General features: G+C 40.2%; 1 protein-coding gene across 1 annotated transcript; it reads right to left on the reverse strand.

Moving 5' to 3' along the window:
- Positions 1-1,344: 1,344 nt before the first annotated feature.
- RTCB (RNA 2',3'-cyclic phosphate and 5'-OH ligase) lies at positions 1,345-22,311 on the reverse strand. The gene is made up of 12 exons (XM_068559918.1): positions 22,124-22,311; positions 18,582-18,660; positions 17,348-17,415; positions 16,124-16,223; positions 13,868-14,024; positions 11,770-11,926; positions 10,594-10,753; positions 9,138-9,313; positions 8,453-8,641; positions 7,654-7,764; positions 6,133-6,252; positions 1,345-2,451 (listed from the first exon to the last, which is right to left on the reverse strand). The coding sequence occupies exons 1-12, from the start codon at positions 22,214-22,216 to the stop codon at positions 2,344-2,346; spliced, it is 1,518 nt and encodes a 505-aa protein (XP_068416019.1). The 5' UTR covers positions 22,217-22,311; the 3' UTR covers positions 1,345-2,343.
- Between the last annotated feature and the right edge of the window lie 378 nt (positions 22,312-22,689).

The raw sequence follows: 22,689 nt of genomic DNA on the forward strand, positions 1-22,689 counted from the left end.
GGGGAAAAAAGCAGTCTTACGCAGAACAAAATAGGAAAACCTAAAAAAAACTTCAGTTCCTGAATCTTCAGTTCGTTGTTGCTCCACAAAATATTCACAAAATTAGAAAATTAGTGAATGTTCATATTTTGTTTATATCTCATGAACTGGTTTTCCCAACCATATGCTGATGATAGGAATGATACAGCCCATCATCAATGTGTGAATGGCAGTGCTTTTGAAAATATTAATGATAAACCTACTGACTTTAGAGGCCTGAAAAAAGGGACCAATATGTGCATAGTAAGAAGACTCATCTTCATGCCTGAGAAAACCAGACAGTGCCTTATCAAAGGGCTTTCCCAGCTGCGTCCATGTGCCCAGGCATGGGGTTCTTTTACTCAGGGCAATAAAAACAGTCCGTTACATCAGCTTCATTTGAACATTCACTTTTAAGTGGCTTTTTGCCTCAAATGGGAAAATAACATCTTTAGAACAAGGAAAACAATGTTTGTAGTTTTCTTTTTGAACTCAAAATATTAACCATTGCTTTCCAAGGTCATTAATAGGGTCAAGTTTGGCAGAAATGCTACATATAAGAAAAGCTTATAATACAGAAATGCCATGGCACAAACCATCCTTCTCTATCTCTCCTCCTCACCTGCTCCCCTCTTCCCTTCTTCTCCTCCTCACCTGCTCCCCTCTTCCCTTCCCAAAGAGTGACTTTCAAAGCATCCAATAAAACGTAACATACATATTTAAGATGATCTGCAGTATTTCTTGCACTGCCATCAGTTAGTTTTGGGAGAGGACTTTGCTATGAATCAGTTTCAAACAACGTCACTGGGAAAGCCCAGTTAGAGGGCGTCCACTCAGACACTCAGTGTTGCCTCATCTCTAGAGACTCTAGCACTTGCCAGAAGCCTGTTTCTCATCTTTAAATGCCCTCCAGCATTCACAGGTAACCTGCATCCTTAAGTCATCTGTGTACACCAGTTGCTGGTCCAATCTGGAGGCATAACTAATGCATAATTATTGCATTACGATTACTAACTTACTGATCTTTCAAACTCTACCATCAAAACCATTAAAGTTACCGAGTGCTCAAGAGTCAAGACATGCTATTTCATATCATACATTTTTCAGAGGAAGTCTGCTTTTCTCTAGCCTTCCAAACAGCATTTGGAAGACACTCCAATGGGGGGGTTTTATTATAAGTTGAGAGATAAGTGTTAGAAAATAATATCTTTTAGGGCGCATCGCTGAAAGCAACCAGGGAGAAAATCAGAAAACAGAAACACTGTCCAAAGTGAATCAAGAAAAAATACTAATTATCCTAAGCCATAAAACATTAAGCACAAAATATAAACAACATATTACAACTTTATTAGATTCTTCTATTTTACTGGCTGTTTAGACTCAACTATGGCCTTAGTAACCTATAACGTTAACATCTTTGGGTGTCACAGTATATAATACCTAATCTGATTAGGTGGCACAAGGACTAGCCAACCTGTCAACACAGAGTAACCATTAACATCAGAGCTGCGGCCATTTGATGCTTTTATAATAATTTGATCATAAATGTAAAGATATCTGTATTATGTGAGGGTTCTCTGCTGCTGCTGTGCAAGTTATTATTCAAGAAAAGTCTGCCAGACTAGGCCTAATTAAAGATACCAGCTGATGCCATTTTTATAGGGAAGTCAAAAGTCTGCCTTATAGTTAGAATGACAAAGGTAGCAAGTCTACGCTGAATTACTTTCTCTTTTGGGTCCCTATCCCTACACCTCCACACATAACCCCTCCATAACGTGTCTCATTATCCATCTAACATCTTGCTATGACCCTTTGATATGCTCCAAGTAAGAATGGTATTTAGGGTTTTGCTCAGTGCAGGGGAAGGGGGTATATGAGTGGCTAAATGGACAAACTGACAGAGGGCAAAAAGAAACATTCCAAAACCTTCCTATTTAATACATTGTTCTTCATGACACCTCTCAGGCTGGAAACAGACGTTGGTGTAAAGAACTTCATTCTGATGATTAAAGACTTGTATGACTAAGTAAGGCAGTTTCTTGACTTATCCCCACCCCCTAACAGATTTTCCTAAAAACCTGTGGGATAATCAGGGAGGAAGCATATACATCCCTTTCCAAATGGAGGCATTGTGACTCCTCCCAGAAGGAAAGTTTACAACATGGGCTCCTGAATCAGGAGCCTCCCCGCCAGCCATTCTGGAACGGGCAGCTACACCTACACACCCTGGAACCTGTCAGGTCTCGAGTCTGACGTCTGAAAAGCGTTTCAGTCTACGTCCACTTCAGTGAGGGTCAGCGGTGTCCGGTGGCTGCGGTCAGGGTTCTATCCTTTGATAACAGCAATCGGTCTCAGTTTAATGGCCTTCTTGCTGATTCCGGCATCATGGCAGGTGTTCACCACATCAGTTACATTCTTATAGGACTCAGGTGCCTGCAGGGGAGGAAAAGTCGACTTAAAATGGAATCTTGAAAAGCATTAATCTTCACTTGTAATTTAAAAAATGCACATTCAAACAGTACTGAGTTGGTTTTGTTTTTTCTTTTTTCTGCCTATCAAATAGGCAAAGGTTTAAAAGATGCTTAAGCTCAGTGTTGGGAAGGCAGTAGTATGATGACACTCTCATCTCATTTTATATTTTTTCTGTATTTCTCTAAATTTCCCCAAAGAACATATATCACTTGTATAAGTAGGAAAAGCAGTAAATGTAATTGAATAAAGCATATACACTAACACCCAACTGGAAGGAAATGTACCAAATCATCCTGTTAGTGGTAACTGTCTTTGGATGGTGGAGTTACTGGCAATTTTGATTTTCTTTTCTTTTCTTTTTTTTAAACTTTTCTTTGTTTATTTATTTATGGCTGTGTTGGGTCTTCGTTTCTGTGCGAGGGCTTTCTCTAGTTGCGGCAAGTGGGGGCCGCTCTTCATCGCGGTGCGCGGGCCTCTCGTTATCGCGGCCTCTCCTGTTGCGGAGCACAGGCTCCAGACGCGCAGGCTCAGTAATTGTGGCTCACGGGCCCAGTTGCTCCGTGGCATGTGGGATCTTCCCAGACCAGGGCTCGAACCCGTGTCCCCTGCATTGGCAGGCAGATTCTCAACCACTGCGCCACCAGGGAAGCCCCCTTGATTTTCTTTTATTATATATTTCTACAGTTGTCAAAATTCCTGGAATGACCATGTATTACCTTCACAATAAGGAAAGGTTATTACATTCATGTATATAACACTATATATGTGTATGCATACCTGGGTATACATACACACACATACAATTTATTTCTGTGAGTTTCTAGTAAGACCTCCCCCCTTCCTTCTGTCTTGCCACCATTAGAACAAATCTCACCACACACACCCTTTATCTCCACTCATGTCAACACAGCAAGCTTAGGTCTCTCAGACTGATTCCCGTGGGGCTCTGTACACACGCCTTTCTAGCCCATCTCCTATTCCCTTCCAGTTTCTGAAACATTTCCACTGTGGCCTCTGAACTCCTTCCACTGAGTCAAAGGCAAAGAACTTCTTCCTTTCTTCTTTAAACATTCCCTTCACTTTCTTGTTCTTGCTGAAACATGGACCTCCGCTGAGGATACTACTTCTGCTTCCAACTTTCTGAAGTGGTAGCTGTTTTCTCTCCCAAACTGGGTCATGCCATTAGGTTGAGAGGTGAGACAGGTGTCCTTGCTCTTCATGGTTCCTTCCAGACCATTCTCCCTCCTTTCTCCCAGTTTTGAATGTTGCAGTCACCATTTATACCACCCACTACTCTTCTTGCTGCAATCATCTGCTAGAGTCTGATCCCCATTGTTACTTGAAGTTTTCTAGCTCCTGGGTCACCCTCACCCTCTCCTGCTATAATTCAGAACGATTTCAATATCCAGGAAGAGGATTCTTTCAGTAACTTGGCTTCCTAGTTTCTTGATTCCCACTCCTTCAATGCTTACCTCAGCCATTCACTCCCAGAGTCATCCCCCAGAACTCTTCATTACCAATGATTACAACTCCTCCACAGTCTCAGCTCCCAGCATCCCAGACAGCCTAGGTTTCCACCTCCAACAATCCTTTAACCCCACAAGACCCACAATCCCTTTGCAACACCCTTCAACAACCTTGCTTCTCCTTTACTGTGCTGTACTTGCAACCCTGGTTAAAGGAAACTCAACATCTATTTCATGCCTGCACCTATACAGTTGGATGTAGCTGAAAAACACCCAACCACTGAATTTAAGCTCAAGTGGGCCCTTGACGCTGCTGGCAATCACCCAAAATTTCACTAGGCCAATCACTTTCTTAGATGATGATTTTATACCTTCTCCTGCATCCTCACTCTGTTGCTGGCCCTACTTCCTATTACACTGAAAAAACAGAAACAACCAGAACAGCATCTCCATAAACTCTCTTACCATATCTTCCCTGACTACCAGCATCTGTACCTTCTCTCCTTTTATTAAGGATGAATTACCTAAGCTCCTAGCAAAGACCAACCCCACCAGATCCCACCTCCTTTCATCTACTCAAGGACACTTCTCTAGTAATTCCCCACTCTTTCCTGCATCATCGATTTCTCTTCTAGATTCTTCTCAACCGCATGCAAACACATCAGTTAGATCATGTTATTCTTCTGCTCAAAATTCTCCCAAGTCTTCCCCTCACCTCACTCAGAGGAAGAGCAAAACTCCATTTGTAAAGGATAAAACAAGGACCCACACGATCTGGCACCCCTACCTCTCTCTCCCTCTTGCTCGCTCCAGTCACACTGGCCTCCACACCGTTTCTTGAACCTCCAAGTATGATCTGGCCTTAGAGTTTCTGCACTTGCCATCCTCCCTGCCTGGAAAGCTTACCCCTAGATACCCACATAGCCTATTCCCTTACCCCTCTCAGGTCTTCACTCAAATACCACCTCACTACACCCTATCTAAAACTGCACCCACTCCCAGTCTGTCCCTATCCCCCTTCCCATTTTTACTTTGTAGCACTTACCATCATTCTACACACTATACATTTTACTATTTGGTAAGTTTCACAGGAAAGGATTTATGTTTGTTTTGTTCACTGCAATATCCCTAGCACCTAGAACAGTTCCTAACTATAGCAGATGTTTAATAAGTATTAGCTGGATGAGTGAAAAAAATCATATGTAAAATGTGCAAGTAAAAAGTATACCAAATGTTAATAGTGGTTATCTCTGGTTGGTGGAATTCTAGATGTTTCCTTCTTTGTATTTTCTAAAACCTCTTAATTAAAATCAGGTGAAAAATTAAGCTGTAAAAAAATAAAGCTTTGTCATACTCTTTAACTCAGTAACTCCGCTTTTGAGATTTCACTCTAATTATTAAAACATCTGGAGGAAAGCTTCATGCATGAAGACTCACAGTACAACTTAATTTAGAGTAGCAAAGATGTGGAAACTACTTGAACATCCACTATGGGCAGAAACTTACGGTACTTAGCTAGTAGAATATTTCTCAATAGTTAAAAAATGACGTAAACAATATTATAATAATGTGTTAAATTTAAAAAAGGACTATAAAATGTTTGTAAACTATGATTATAACCAGTTTAAAAAAGCATTTAGGGAAAAAATGGCAATAAGCATCTTAAAAAAGGAGGTAATAGTTATGTCAAGGCACAGAATTTTTGGATGACAATTTTTCTTTTCTCTTAAACTTTTAAAAGGAAGTTATGTTGCTTCTAATTTAAATATGTACATATGTGTACATATACATACATGTAATTTAAACAAAATCTTTGCTCCCTTATGAATCAAAAAAACCCATTTTCTCAAACATTTCCCCCCTACCTTTTCAAATTTGCTTTCAAATTTAACTGTTAAGTATACAGTTGTGCAAAAGAAAGGTTAAGATGAGTCAGCTCAAACTAAATTTAAAGCTTTTAATATGTAGACAAAGACTATACATGAATGGTAAAAATCATTCTTATGGACCCAGCTCATAATTAACCTCCAAACAAAAGAGAAGACAATGATAGACTGTAACTGAGGTTATTTTTTAAAAAAACATTTCTATTAGCAATACTAAAAATTGCTGTCTCCGTGTACTGGCATAAATTATAAACAGTTTTATGCTGAATACTTATCAAAATTTCACTTACCTCTTCCATAACCAGCTTGGGTGAAGCAACACGGATTGCAATTCCCATGTCTGCCAATTTGTCTAGGACATCCTGGAAATCTAAATTACGCCTTGACTTTGCTCGGGACAGTGCGCGGCCCTAGATTGGGAAAGGAATGAACTTCATTTATAAATTCTGAGCTCCAATTTATGTTCAACCCCAGCAATTATTTAAACCCTTAGGATCATATATGCCTTTTCCTTGACTTCTTTTTAAACTAAAAAAAGAAATAAGAGAGTCTTTTTCTATTTAATCAACCCCGTAATGTGCTTTTTGTTGTAAGACTCATCCTTTTGGAAGACAAATTTACATCTACAAAGCATTTAGCATTTAAAGACTTAGTTTTGTGTATCTAATCACTATTAATTATCAATTACATATAAATATGTTAATTTAAAATTGTAATCAGTTGTCTATCATCACAAAAACTTTGTGCTCTTTGTGGTTTAAAACAGTTTCTCCACCTTAGCACTTACTGACATCTTGGATGAGGGAACTGTTGCGGGGACTGTCCCATACGTTATAAGATGCTGAGCGGCATCCTTGCCCTCTACCCACTAGATGCCAACAGCACAATTCCCCTCCCCCACTGCGACAACAGAAAATGCCCTGAGACACTCCTAATGTGTGTGGGGAGATGGTTTTGATCACTGGGTTAAAGTTAGGAGTTGGGAGGCAACTGGAAATGAGAAAGGATCAGAGGAAAAAACGTAGGGTTAATATATATGTGAGGGTCTGTCCTACTGAGAAGATATCATAGACAGTTTCTATTTTCCACTCCATCACCAGCTAAGAACTCTGATGGCTTAGAAGAGCAGTTGGAAAACTGGTTTGTGGGCCAAATCTGGCCTACTACCTGTTTTTGTAAATACAGTTTTATTAGCACACAGCAATACCTATTTGTTTATGTATTGTCTACGGCTGCTTTTCTACTAAAATGGCACAATAGAATAGCTGCTACAGAGATCTTACAGCCCCAAAAGCCTAAAATATTTACTGTCTGGTGCTTTATAGAAAGTTTACCAACCCCTGGCTTAGAAGAGGCAATATATTGAAATAGGCGTGCAGTCTACACATGGGTCCTGATTTGCAAATTGGGGCATATCCTCCAAATCTCGAGTGGACCCACCCAGTAAGGAACAAATTATGCTAATGGCTAGGTCTGTGAATCATTGAGATACATTGTGATGTAAATTTGCATCAGGTAAAGTTTTATCAGTTATGCCAGTGTGACAATTTCTCAATCTGGATTTTGTGGACTCACAGAGTTGAGGAACAGTCCCTGGCCGTACAATGACCCCACTAAGGTCGAGATACTTGGTGACCTCAGTTAGTTCACTAGACAGTATATATTACGGGGATAAATTCAGGTAGAAGACAAGACAAACCCAAACCTCAACTTTGTTAATGCTCAACCAAGTACATTTACCTGTCAAAATGCAAAACAATGACTACATTGAAGAGAACATTTCTAAGTAAGTTTCTGTTTTCATAACTCACCGCTCCATGACAAGTTGTTCCAAAGGTCTCGGTCATGCCCTGCTCAGTGCCAGTGAGAACATAGCTACAGGTTCCCATGGTGCCGCCAATGAGCACTGGTTGTCCAGTGAGCTGAGGAAGCACACAAATCAAACATGTTACAATTTAGAAAAGCAAGAGCTTTCTACGTCTGAGATTTAAATTTCCTCTTGCATTGGAGGACTGTGGAGAAACCAGGGCCTTTAAATGCACTGCTCTCACAACTATATTAAGATATTATTTTGATTCTTTGATAGTTGAGAGGCAAGGGAAGAGGATGGGAGGAAAAATGTGAGGACCAGGAAGGCAGCAGAAGACAGGCTTAAGGTAAGAGCAAAGCAAAACTCAAATGTGTAGTGAAGTGTTTTTAGGAAGAACCATCCTGAGCAAGGCATCTGCCCTCTCAGGCTTGTTTCCTCATCTGTGAAATGGTAGGTTAAGGGTCTTTCTAACTCTATCACAGCCAGACACCAAAAGGATAAGAGGAATGAAACAGACTGAGTTTAATCTTAATCCTGTCTTCTAATCATTCAAAGGCCTTAAAAAGATAATCTTAGTGCATCTTAATGGAGTAGAATATTCTCCATGCAGCACTACAGCACACTGCAAGCACAGATGATGCGGGGAGTCATGCTTCAGAGAAGACTGGAAATCACTGTTCTCATGGATGACAGACTGTTTTCTTTTCACAATTGCTGCTTTCCTGTTTAAATTCTTACGTATTTAGAACCGTCTAAATCATGCCCCCACTGCTTAAAACCACAAATGGCTCAGTACGTACTTGGTAATCAACCGCAATGAGGGGATGGTGAGGAGGGAAAGCTCGGGTGGATCCCTTCCTGTGTACTAACAGAGTCCGTTCCTTTCCATCCACCACATGCTGTTCTACTTTGGCAATATTGTGAGAAACATCATAGATCACATGTAGGTCCAAGTCATCAGGGGTTGTGTTGAAGACCTTGGCAAAAGCCTAAGAGAAAAAGCTTACGTTAAAAGTGGCAGAACCAGCTCTTCAGAACTTATTGATTTTGGAAGGTCTGTTGGAAGGGAGTGAGGGATTTAAGAGTTCAAAAATAGCAGAATTATTAATCTTCATGTAAAGGACAAAAACTGTTTTTAGACCACAGAGCAAACTCCACTCCATAAAGTCCAACTAATCTTGATGGAACCTGTCAGAGGTGCTTCTTCTTCAGCCTTCTGAATCTCAGTGAACGGCACTTCTACCCTCTCCGCTGCTCAAGGCAAATTCCAGGAATAATTCTGGCTTCTCTTCTCCCCTCTCCTGATACCCTGCTGAGTTAGCTGAAGGACACACCAAAAGCTTGGACACTTTGCCAATATTTTGAATATCTATTACATACATTTCCAAAACCAAATTCTACAGGCTTTGATTTGAATACATTATGTTTTAAATTACTTAACTTCATCGTGTATAACTGGGAACAGACAAGCAACCTCAACTGTACCTGACGGGTTAAGAAGGTCATGGAAGAGCGGTTGACCCAGGCATAGTTCCCAGCCGCTGCCATTCCCTTCAGGTAGTCCTGACCCTCTGTGGAAGCGATTCGAGCACAAGCCAACTGACGGTCATTGACTATAATCTTGTCTCTCTTCATGGCTTTTTCCATAGCTACCAGCGCATCTGAAAGGAGAGAGAGCAACAAGTCCAAACCAGCCAGCTTTCCCTTTATAATTCAGATTTACTGCAGAAAGGTGGGCTACATTCAAAACCATTCTACAAAGAAACAAGTAAAATACAATTTTCCCTTTAAAGTGTTTCTGAGCTCATCTATTTATTGGTCAAGATATATTTACCGAGAATCTTCTGTCAGAGCTATGTAACACAATATATGCGGGCTCCAAAGAGAACACCTGCCCTCCAGGACTTGCAAGGGGAATGGAAGGTGGTCTGAGTTACTCCCTTCCTGGCATGTGCATGAACGAGAAGTAATAAAATACATTTTATTGCCATCATGGTTTTTAAAAATAATTTTTAGTGACTTAACCTAAAAGAACTGGAGACAAGTTGCTAGACCTTCTGCATGCAAATCAAATCCATGATAAAGAGTAGAGCAGAACTCAGTAAAAGTTCAGAAATACTAGTCAATGCTCTATATATTTGCTAGACAAAATATTCTAACAGGCCAGGCTGGCACAAATTGTTAGATTCCCACAGAACGAAATGTACATACAAGGATGAACCATAATTGCAATTTAGAGTTTACAGTAATTTCCACGTGTCTATGTAACTTTTTCTATATTCATAAATCCTTTCACTCATCGTACAAACGGTCCAAAGTGACCTTTCTACTATTTCCCTGCCTCCTGCTTTTGTTCACACTGTCTTCCGGTCATGAATGTTCTGCGTGTGTGATTGTTCAAACTGCATATGTTATATGTCCATGAAGTCATCTCTAAAATCTTTTCCCTAAACACTTTATTTTGTCTCTTCCATAGTATTTTATCAATTACTATACCTTCTGTCTTTACTTTTTCTTCTTAATGAACATGACATCTCTCGCATGAGACAATTTGAGGGCGAAGCCCTTGTTATTTCATCTCTGAATCCACTGTAACACCTAATCTTGCAGTACAGGTAGGTGTCTAAGACATATTCCAGCATATATCATAAACTCTACAATTTAAAGTCTTTACTGCTCTTTCTTGGTCAGACAGTAATAGTAACCTGTAAGAGTAAATATGGTAACTGGAGCCTCTGACAACACCATATGAAATAATTATTATTCCCATTTTTTTCAGACAAGGAAGTTAAGGCCCAGTGAAGTTAATTTCTGCTAGTTAGGAAAACCAGGGTAAAAACCTGCACAGCACAGTTCCAGCACTTTCTCCCTTTAATCTCTGTATGGTTCCCCACAAAATGTACATTTTAGCACCAAGCCAAAAATTAGGTCCAGAATATACCTGTGGCTACTTGGTGGCCCAAGCCTCTGCTTCCACTGTGGATCATCACGCACACCTGTCCCTTATGGTCGATACCCATTTTCTTAGCAGCATACTCATTGAAAATCTCATCCACAACCTGGATTTCTGCATAGTGGTTGCCTGCTCCCAGGGTCCCCAACTGCAAATGTGAGAATGTATGATAAAATAGCTGCTATTCAGGTTTGAAAAAATTCATTTGCAAAGCAAATAGGTAAAAAAAACCCAATAAAAACAAAAAGATAACCACACAAACAGTGTAACAAAAAAACTTCTAAGCTTAGAAATGCTTCATTCATTTAAAGTAATATCCCACACAACTGAAATAATGTAGACCAGTTCCTGCAGTTTATTATATAATTATCTGCTTGAGGTACAGCACATTAAAAGCATCATAAACGAAAACTCGAACCACCAAATGGCTCACAGGACAATTTAAACATCATGGAGAGAAGGGTCAAATTTTGGGGTGAACTCTGGTGAATGCTGACTCTTACACAAAGTCCAAGTTCAAATGATTTTTGAAATATCTGTGAGTTCACTGACACCTACCACTATCCATCACTGGAAGAATATATCCCATAACTGGAGCTAACAGATGCTTTACAGACCCAAAGAATGGCAGTGTTGGAAAAGTCTTAGAGACTGCCTAGTTTTAACTATCTCAATTTTCGGATGAGAAAATGAGACCCAGACAGGCGAAAGAGACTTGCCCAAGGTCACAGTGAATTTAGTGGCAAAGCCATCACAATTTGCTGTAAACTTCAAACATCTGGTATATTTTTATCTCATGGACACCATGAACCGACAAGGTGTCTGTTGTCATCTTGGATGCTAGAAAACTTTCAGCCAAATCTGTAGATTGTCAAAGTTTGTACATATGCAATTTTGGTATACATTTTAAGCCTTATAATCATATCCCATTTTCCTCCCATCCACTTCTAATTCATGACATCTTGTTTTATTTTATGAACATCTGCAAGCTCCTGATAGCTTTTTAAAAGATTAAGAATGAAGCATAAACAAACAAATGTGTGTTCCTTTTGATGTGAAAAAAGCTGGGGTACATTTATTACATGGAAGACAGATTTCTTTTTTCCTCCCAACCAAAACAAAATATGAAAAAACTGAACACTTCCCCTCCAAAGCGAGTGTTACCTGGGGCAGGCCTCTCTTCTTAGCCCTGGCAGAGACCTTGTTGGGGTCGGCCTGCAGCATCCTCCCGTACTCCTCACAGTGCTCCTTGTCTTCCGCCCAGGCGTAGCCTTCTCTCAGGGACCAGTCCACGCCCATCTCCAAGGCCTCCTCCAAGTCTCTGAGTGAGTAACAAGGTGCAGATCATTTCACAGCCAAGGCAGATCAAAATCTAAAGATGACCACATCTCAAAGGGCAAAAGAAAGTCCTGTACTGACTATTGCCTGTGTATCAGGCATCGTGCTAGATGTAGTTCATGCTCTCAGCAACTCTAGTTTTTTGAGGAAAAGCAGTTACATAAGTAATTGAATATTAAAATTATAAATGCCACATTACAGCTGATTATCGTTCTTGACGTTTACACAGACCCTACTTTTCAAATCCTATTTCTCTCTCTGATCCTGAATTCTATGAGGTGGTGATTAAGCAGCCACAGAAAATTTATAACCATCATCAAACATCATTATCTACCACCGACTTTACTACAGCTACACTAACTTTTCATAGTAACTTATGAAAAATTACAACTAACAAACAAAGCTATCTCAATGTCCTCAGGCCACACCGGTTAAATTTTAAGGTCTATTCCCACCTTCACAGAAGTACTACGTCGCTTTACTGCACCTGCACTTTGAAGCTGAGGTGCACACACGTTAAACCCTTAGAAGGAAAAAGCTCTGATCTTCACCTAAGGTCTAGCCCTCTTCCAAAATACCACCCGGAGGGCTTCCCTGGTGGCGCAGTGGTTGAGAATCTGCCTGCTAATGCAGGGGACACGGGTTCGAGCCCTGGTCTGGGAAGATCCCACATGCCACGGAGCAACTAGGCCCGTGAGCCACAACTACTGAGCCTGCGCGTCTGGAGCCTGTGCTCCGCAACAAGAGAGGCCACGATAGTGAGAGGCCTGTGCACTGCGATGAAGAGTGGCCCCCGCTTGCCGCAACTAGAGAAAGCCCTAGCACAGAAACGAAGACCCAACATAGTAATCAATCAATCAATCAATAAATCTTTAAACAAACAAACAAACAAACAAACAAAATACCACCCGGAGAGATTACAATGATCAATGGGCCCTCACCACAACAGCCCATTTCAAACATTACTTGTTAGGACAAAATTCCTATCTAAAATATTTGTAAAGATGCTTGGAATTTATTTAGATGCTCCAGGTATGCTTTTCAAAGTGGGACTGCATGTCAGGGACCACATAAAAATCACAGAATAAGCATCTTCCAAATGTATCAATTTTACTCCAAGTTTTTTTGTTTTATTTTTTGGCAAAGGGGAGTTGTATAACAGGTAATAGCTAAAAACATTTTAATATTAACGTCTGTACATATATTTGAATAGAATGCAAAATTCACATGAACTTTAAGATAAAACAGAAGATATTAATGATACATACTTATTAAGCACACCCTTCTGCAAAGTGTAAGGTGCACAGCTTTACATGAGCTATGACAGTACATCAACGGCCATGTAAAAGGTCACTGTGCTGCAGCTTTACACTGAATTTTCTACTTTGGAAATACACAACATCTTAGGTGAAGAACACACTCAGTGCTATCATCCAAAAAGGAAGGTTGTCAATAAATACAGGTTCACTGACAAAGGACAGTGGGGTTCAGAATACAGCCTCTGAAGCCAAAGGATCCTTGGTTTGAATCCTGACTTTACTTACTAGCTTATTTACTATTATCTCTTTAAACTTCAGTCTCCCTTCTTGTGAACTAGGAGTAATATTAGGGTTATTATCTACACAAAATGATATATACCTACACTACAGCACAGTGCTCTGCATATAGGAAGTGCTCAGTAAACATCAGTGGATATTATTCTATTATGAATTCTACCATATGTCAAAGGCTGTCATGATGAACATGAATTGACTAATGTCTCTAATGAACGTTATAGACCTCATGCTTAAAAAAACAATTTGTTACCACTTCCTCAACAGTGACTGAACAATCCCCATCTCCGAAGTGTCCTACATTGGAAATGAACGTGAGGGTCATGTGATTATTATCTCTCACTCCCTTTACTGGCAACTTTTGTTCTTACTTGGCATTCATTGGGATGACGCCTTTTGACCCCACCCCAACAGGAATGTGGTCAAACATAGCTTGGGCAAGTTGCTCCTTCACAGGCTGGACATCACTTTCGTCTAAACTGGTTCTTAGCAAGCGGACACCACAGTTGATGTCAAATCCGACACCACCTACAAAATAGGAAAAGTTAGTCAAATATTAGCGAAACCAGGTAGTTAGGCTTTGTTACTTGTGGTTTCCCACTATTAATAAAGGGTTTAAAAGACAGCCACTCTTTTAAAAATAGCTATGTTTTAAAGGAGCCAACAAAGTGGTTCTCTGTGGGTAAAGTCTGATGACAACAAAATTTAAAGTAAATACATACTAAAGGTACTTTGTGGGTCAAGGAGGCAGTAATGAACAACAAGTAACATCTAGACTAGAGATTAAAATTTGAATTACGTGCTTCTCTTTTTTTCTTGATCACTCTTGTCAGGGGTTTACGAATTCTATTAGTCTTCTCAAAGAACCAACTTTTGGCTTTGTTGATCCTTACCACTGTATATTGTTTCATTAATCTTGCTCAATTATTTCCACCTTTCTACATTTTCTGGGTTTAATTAGTTGTTCTTTTTCTAACTTTTTGAGATGGATGCTTAGATCATTGACACTGCAGCCTTTCTTCTTTTCTAATTTGTGCACTGAAGGCTATATACTTCTATCCAAGTATGGCGTTAACAGTAACCCACAATTTTTAAACAGGTATTTTTTAAATTAACGTCAGTTAAAATTATTCTGTAGTTTCCATTACAATTTTTTGTTTTTGACCCATGGGTTATTTAAATGCATATTGCTTAACTCATAAACATGTTTTATTTTTCCCCAAGTTTTTATTGTTATTAGTGATTTCTAACTTAATTCCGCTGTGGTAGGATAGTATCTTCTATATCAGTGGTTCTTAGGTGTGACCCAGGGATTCTTTCAGGCCTTTACGATTAATTATATAACAATGCTAAGACATTATTAGCCTTTTAAATGTATTCTCTCTACTGTCTACTGAAACTGAAGTTTTCCAAAGGCTACATGACATGATAACATGCTTGCTCTGAGGGGTAATGAGACATGTCCTTGTGTATTATTGTTTCTAAACTTTCTCAGTTTTAATTTCCAGTAAGGTAAACATTGATAAAAGCCTTTGAGATCAACCCTCAATAATTTTAAGAACGTAAAGGGGTCTTGAGCCCAAAGTTTGAGAACTGCTGCTGTATGATTTCCATGCTTTGAAATTTGAGACATGCTTTACGGTTCAGTATATGGTCAATTTTGGTAAACATTCTGTGTGCACTTGAAAAGAATGTGTACTCTACAGTTCTTGGATGCACTGTAATGTGGATGCATGCACAACCACACATGTATATGAGAGATCAAGGTGTCAAGTTTGTAACAGGATTGTTCAAATCATCTGTGTTCTTACTGATTGAAATCTGCCTTTTCCTCAAGAGAAAAATAGTGCTAAATGTTGGGCTCACGTATCTGCACTTTTCGTCTAGATCTTAGCCTCACAAATTCTTACTGCCTCTGTAGTTTTTATATGGTTTCAACAGATGTGTTTTTGGCTCTGTTTTAAAAATTTCACGCAGCTTTTCTCATTGTTCTCGGCAAAGGATTGTCTGAAGTGACCTTGTCCACTGCTGCTGGAGGCAGAGCTCTCAAGACACAACTCAAACTTTCATCTTTTTTTCGGCCTCTGAACGCAAAGATATTACTTCCGGTGTGAAATATTTTCAGTGAAAGCACACCACAGCAGAAAAGAAGTATACAACTACAAGTGACTAATAATGATGCTAATGAGAGTAAACACTTATCAAGTACTTCCTATGTGTCCAGCATTGTTGTAAGTATTTTAACACAGCTTAATGAATTTAATCCTCACAATAATGCTATGTAGTAAGTAACATTATTAACTCCAATTTGCCTAAGAGATAACTGGGACACAAAGAAGATGCAAAATTTGCCAGGGAAGTGTTTCAGTTTCTTTTGTAGCCAACGTCTGAATAGTGCCTGGCACACAGTAGGAGCCCAAATAATTTTAAATAAATATATGCTTTACTTGATATTTTAATAGCCTCTGAGTGTCCACAATTAATTCTCTCAGTAAGTGGGGAAAAGAAATGATAGAATACGGTGAGGCTGACATTCACACACAAAATGCAGCCGTGCTCTATTTTAGAAAGGCTACGATTCTGAGAGAAGCTACACACCTGACAGCAGACATGCGCAGTGACCTTACCTGGGGATACCACTGCTTCAGGGTCATTCATATCAAAAGCTGCCATATTCCCAATAGCAAACCCATAACCTGAATGGACATCAGGAAGCCCAATGGATCGCTGAAAGAGAATTAGAAAATAAAATACAGCTATCTCACTGGCACTCTGGCTGCCTGAGAGACCTGACACTAACTCTCAAATAGGCTGGGGGGCTGAAGCCTTCCCTAAATCAAGATTCTGTTTTCATGAAATCTTCTCTATTGGTGGAAATTAGGTGTAAAAATTCTTAATCATAAAGCCAAATATAGCAGGAAAAACTTTTTTACAAAGTCTGACATTAACTAAGAAAACTGAAAAGAGAAAAGCCTTAGTACCACATGATATAGGAGGACCACATACTAACTTTAACGCATTATTACATTTTAAAGATGATTCTTAGACATTGACAGACTGTGGTCATGTCAGGCTGACAGGAGGAAAATACCTGATTTACACAGGTCTTTAGTGTTTAAGCAATCAGAGACAAATGTAATCCATTTGATGGTATGAAAACTGTACAATTTCTACATCTGGGGCCTAGAAAAGGATACTGACCCAGGAAGAATGCAGGTCAAAACATGGTAGGAATACATGCAGACACCTGGACACTTACGAGTTCCTTAAATGCACAAGCCATGTCTTTTCATTTCTCCTCCCAAGTGCCCAGCAGAGAAACCGGCATAAAGACCTCAAAAAATGTCTGTCGAATGGATTTAACATCTACCTCTAATGGGGGAATCTGAATGTAGACTCGGGTGAGGGTCCCACTCGTACCATCCAGTTCTATCCCCACCATCGCCACCACCCTCCTTTTCCAATCATATCCACAACAGCTATATTGCCCTTTGTCCCTCCCCTCAGTCCTAACCCTTACACTTCTTGCCAATCTTTCTCCAATCAACCTCTTGAATGAGGCCACAGTGAAACTTTCACTGGTGGTAAACTGATATAAGAATAATGTGTACAACAAGAAAACAAAATCTACTTCAAAGGTTCTCAAACACTTATAGATTCTGGCTAAAGGCAACCAGAAACAGATGTTACCCAAACTCAGTTATTTCTTTAAATTCCATGGTTATTTCTAGATGTTTGAAGGTCACTGTCTAAATGACACCACTATCAGTTAGGCATGGCCATTCATCCATTCAACAAACTTTCAGACTAAAAAAAAATATGAGTGATTAAAACTGTGAACATAGACTCACATGAACAATCCCAGGCAGGGCGGCCACATTGCCAATTTGTTTCATGGCTGGCAGGAAGCCACCAACACCTGAAAACAAAATTTTAATATTAGAAAAGAGGACATATTTGATTTTTAGCTGAAGTGTATTCATACTTTTCTAGATTGCGTTAATGTAAGGGGTAGTGGTTAGGACTGCTAAAACGACAAAGCATAAAAGGGTGTTTGAGATGAAGTGGAGAAGAAGGCAGCACATGCACAGGAAGGTAGTGAGGGCAACCAGACTAATTACAAACATGCTGTCAGTATTCTGTGCATACCATGGAGGATTGCTTGCAAATACTGTACAGGGAGATGTGAAACATAATCATTATACCTTATGTTGTCAATATAAAAAAAGGGTTCTTTTAACTGTTCATAATATATATCAAAAAAAAAGTACTGGTTTTATTCTAAGTGACAAAGAAGGGCAATCTGGAAGAGTTGGGAAAACACTGGATGGAGAGTCAGGGGATCTGGGGTTCTAATCTCAGCTCTGTCACTGGCTGTGTGTCATTTCAGACAAGTCAGCACACCCTGGTTGGGGGGGGGGCGGTGAGACTTATTTATTTTAGGTTTGTTGACTAAAAAAATAAAAGGGTTAAAACTAGATTTCTATCCCACCATCACCACTAGAATGTTATATTACAGTTTTATATATTTATCTCTAGACCTCCCTGTAGTCTTGCAAGATAGGTGTTATAAACTCTCTTTTACAGATGAGATAACTGAAGTTCAATGAGGCTAATCAGTACACTGACTTTGTAATCAGACACTCCTGGATCTGAATTCTGGTTCTGTCACTGAGAGACTGTGCAACCTTGGACAAATTAAAATGACTAAACTTCACTCAGCCTTGACTTAAACATCTGTAAAATGGAGATATCCTCTTAGAGCTACTTTAAGAATTACATGAGATAATCTATGTAAAGTGCCTGGCACATAGTAAGTGCACAATAAATGGTAGCTCTTGCTATTACTGTCCGAGGTTAGGTGCAAAACCAACCAGGTCCATCCAGCTCCAAGTGCTTTCTAAAAGGCCAGGTGGCTAACAATGTGATCACGAATAAGTAATGGGTTTTCGTCTCATTTGAAGTCTTGATCATTCCTTGACAACATTTTTGTATTTTTAAATTATAATTATTTGAGTTACCATTTTTCAGGCCACAAGGTAGACACTACTTGTACTGCCACATGTCAAACTCTAATTTACTTACCACCACCTCGACAGGCATTCCTTAATTCTTCAAACATTAATTTTTCCAGAGCATCATTCACATAGAAAACTCCTTCAACCTGGTACCAAAGAAAAGGAAGAATTATGTCTGCGCACATGGACCTGATGTATATAAGTACAAGATAGAATACAAACACTGTAGGCAATATTTATTTTGCTTTACTCTTTATAAAACACTTTCATGCTACCTTAAACAAGCAGAAAACTTCCTACAAGATGTTCCCATCTTTAAATATATCTTAAAAGTGTATTTTACAATGTTCACAAATCATTTTGTTTATTCTCCTACTCTCATAGGCCATATTGAAAAGTTCAACAGGTAAAATATTTTGTGTGTATGTGTGAGATAAAGAAACGTCTTCCAACAATGCTCTCACTAAGGCCAAAGGTCTCAGTATTCTTGTGCTTCTAAAATATCAGTAGGTTTTGAAAAAAATAAATGAATCAAAAACTCAGACCTAAACATAAAAATGCAGTCATCTGAGTGAACTGATGAGGATTATAATTTTTGTGACTTTCTGTTTGAATTAAAAAAAAAAAATCCCACAGGGACTCAGAGGCAAAGAATATAGAAATCAATTTTCACTGCAAACTAAAGGAGCTGTTACAGTGGAGGATTACTGGACTGAATGTCAATATTATGACATAATATGAGTGTGTTTCGTGTTTGGTAATTGCAATCATTGTTGCTTTTGTTGTGGTCATCCATGTACAATGCTTGGTGTCAGTCTATCTCTTGTAAAAATAAAATACAGTGTGTGTGTATGAAAAAAAAAAAGACAAAAAAAAACATACGCTTAAAAATATAACAGTTTCAGTGTTGACAAGCTTAGAATAAAAGTAAAATGCTGTTATGCCATCTAATTATAGATAAAAAGACAATCCTTAAAAAAAAAAAAAAAAATGCAGTCATCTGACCTAAGTGTACTTTTTCTAGGTCTAAGACAACAGCACACTACACTACACTTTACTGTGTCCTATTCTGATTTACAAATCTGTACTTAGGTAAACAGTGAGTAAAAAAAAATGTTAACAGGTAGCTATATAGCTGTGTGCTTAGTTTTACTATCTATGTAATTTTAAGAGAATAAAAAAGCTTGACAATAGAGGCACACAAAGGGCAATGGAAGACATGATTATGTAACACCAATATTAATATTAATCAGAGATCAAATATTATGAAGGATCTGCCTAGCATTGAAGAACCAAAGATTTAACAATCATCTGGACAAGGAAATTTATTTAACAGAAAGATGACTTCTGCATCTTACCACTGCATGAATAACAATACCAGTTACGGAAAATGTCTCAATTTTCCAAAGGGCCACATTTATTAATTCACCAAACATTTGCTGAGGACTCATTATGTGTCAGGCACTGTACTGGGAAGTAGGGGAGACACAGGGAATATGCAAGATCATGATTTTGTGGAACTTCTAGTCTAGCATGAAGCCCAGACTAGAAAATGTAGAGGGCAATGAGGCAAGTGCTGTAATAGAAGCACAGAGTACTACGGAAGAATCTGATGAAGAAGGGGCTCAACAGTCTAGGGAGGCGGTAGCCGGGGTGGGGGTGCACTTCACAGTTTGTTCATTTTTTGTGAACACTGAGCTGGCTCTTTAAAGACAAGAGACATTACGGGAGCAGCAGCAACACATTTAGGAGCTGAATGGAAAGATGACATGAAGATGGGAGAGAAGTATTTTTAAGGAACAAAGAGGAATTTTTAGTGCAGCACACGGTTCTTACAGGAGGAACGGAGATTAACCAAGAGAGACAAGGAATTGTAAGTGTGAAGTTCACTACTCTCATGAGAATGGGAATACAACACAAGCCTAGCATAAAGGTCAGTAACTTTTTAAGAGCAATACATCAAGATTTCAACTCTCCATTCCCAAGGGAGGGGTGGTAGTAAAGTGTTGTCCAAATAGTTAAACCGGAACTGCCCAGCAAAAATCAGACTTGCCCCCAGGCGGAATTAGCAGGAGTGTGTACATCAAAAGTTAAGCCAGGCTTCCCTGGTGGTGCAGTGGTTGGGAGTCTGCCTGCCAGTGCAGGGAACGCGGGTTCGAGCCCTGGTCTGGGAAGATCCCACATGCCGCGGAGCAAATGGGCCCGTGAGCCACAACTGCTGAGCCTGCGCGTCTGGAGCCTGTGCTCCGCGACAAGAGAGGCCGCGAGAATGAGAGGCCCGCGCACCGCGATGAAGAGTGGCCCCCACTTGCCGCAACTAGAGAAAGCCCTCGCACAGAAATGAGGACCCAGCACAGCCATCAATAAATAAATAAAAATTAAAAAAAAAAAAAAAAAAGTTAAGCCAGAACTGCTGACAGAACATAACAGTGTGTGTTACAATCTTCTTAGGATGATATGTTTTTTATTTTCTACTCCCTGCAGGGAACCGGATTCCATAAAAAGAAACTAGCCAAAGGATAAAACAGAGCAAAAGGGAGGTTTGCGACTATGGGCTTTTTCTCCGCTCAGCGTCTAGCTAAGTGCTTTGCTCATAGGGGGCGCTCAATAAGTTTTAATATTGAGTAAAAGGGTGGAGTGGCTATCAGGAACTTTTACCAAGACGCAGGATCACAAACTTTCAATACACTTGCAGGGCACCTAAAGGGATTTCAAAAGCCGTCTAACAACATATGCACCAAAACCTCACAAATGCCTTCTTCTTCACTTTAATGGAAGAGCATGAGCACAAATGACAAGGAAGCCCAAGAGATACAGAGACCTGGCTTTCAAACTCTCTGGTATCGGGCTCCCAAGTCTCCATCGGGAATACGTCATCCTGTCAGAGGAAAAAGAAGGGAACTGGACATCACGTCTTAGCTGAGCTTCTAGTGGGTGAGTAAAGGAAGCCGTGTAACCGACTCACGCTCAAAGCCCTACTGCGAAGAGCATATTAAAAAAAAACAAAAAACTGCCCTGTGAACTTTCTAGGTTGCCACGAGAAGCAAGATCGTTGTATTAAAACCCCGCGCATGTCAATTAAAAAAAAAAACAAACCCAATACGGAGCAGTGAATGCCAGAAACTTGGTTCAGCGAACACAGGTCAGTAAACGTTATATAAATGACCGGCATGACTCAGAGGAGCGGAGTTCAGTCCCAGCAACTGCACCCGGACTGGCTGTGCCACCTAGTAAAAGCCCACTAATGTCTCTAAGGCTCAGGGACGTAACACCTCTCATGGTTCATGAGACTTCTGTGTGAAGACGCTTTGCAAAGGCCAATTTCGTATTTACTGGGATTCCCTGGACACACTCCGCTTTGCTCGTCCTCACGGTTCGGGGACCTCTCCATCTGGGAGGTGGGGCCGGCATAGGTTGGGCAGCCCCGGAGGCGGGAGGGGTGGGTGGGGAGGGAGTTGGGGGATGGGAGGAACTCTGCTGGGGGCAGGGGTCTCCCCGGCGCGCAAGGAGTCGGGAGGTCTCGGAGGAAACCGGGCCGGGTGGGTAGAGACACGCCGCGGGCCCCCAGCCGGGAAGGCCCCGGCACCGGGTCCTGCTTCCCCGCCTCACCTGCATGTTGGGCACGAAGCCCTTCTTGATTCTCCAGCAGCTTTTATTGACCTTTTCCAAGAACTGCAGTTCATCGTTATAACTGCGGCTCATGGCGGCAAGAGTGGCGAAAACTCCCGGCTTCGCTTTGAAGACCCGCTGCCGCGTTGTCCCGCTAACCGAAACACCACCTTCCGGAACCCAACGCGCAGGCGCGGCCAGCTCCGCGGCAGGATGGGCGACGGCTAGCGCCGAGGCTCAAAACTCGTCGCACCAATCGCTCTTTTTGTTTTTTTGTTAGACTGTCCTCTAGCGTTTACCTTTTTGGATGTTAACTAGTCATTTTTTTCTAGGCCAAAGCTAAGCTAAATGCAGTACAGTAGTTTTTAGTATGATCTAGTTATCCTTCGTTTTGGAAGTGTTTTCCAGCACTGAAAAACACACTGAATCGGGATCAGGTCCAGTTGTTCTAAAGAATCCGTCTGCTTGGAGTTTACATCCCTAGTAGTGAGGGGGAAGAAATGTCTGCAGCCGAGAAAGAGAAACATGTTTAAATATATACCACAGCGGAAATTTTGTAATGTTTC

The sequence above is a fragment of the Eschrichtius robustus genome, chromosome 13 (assembly GCF_028021215.1).
Source record: "Eschrichtius robustus isolate mEscRob2 chromosome 13, mEscRob2.pri, whole genome shotgun sequence".
Lineage (NCBI taxonomy): Eukaryota > Metazoa > Chordata > Mammalia > Artiodactyla > Eschrichtiidae > Eschrichtius > Eschrichtius robustus.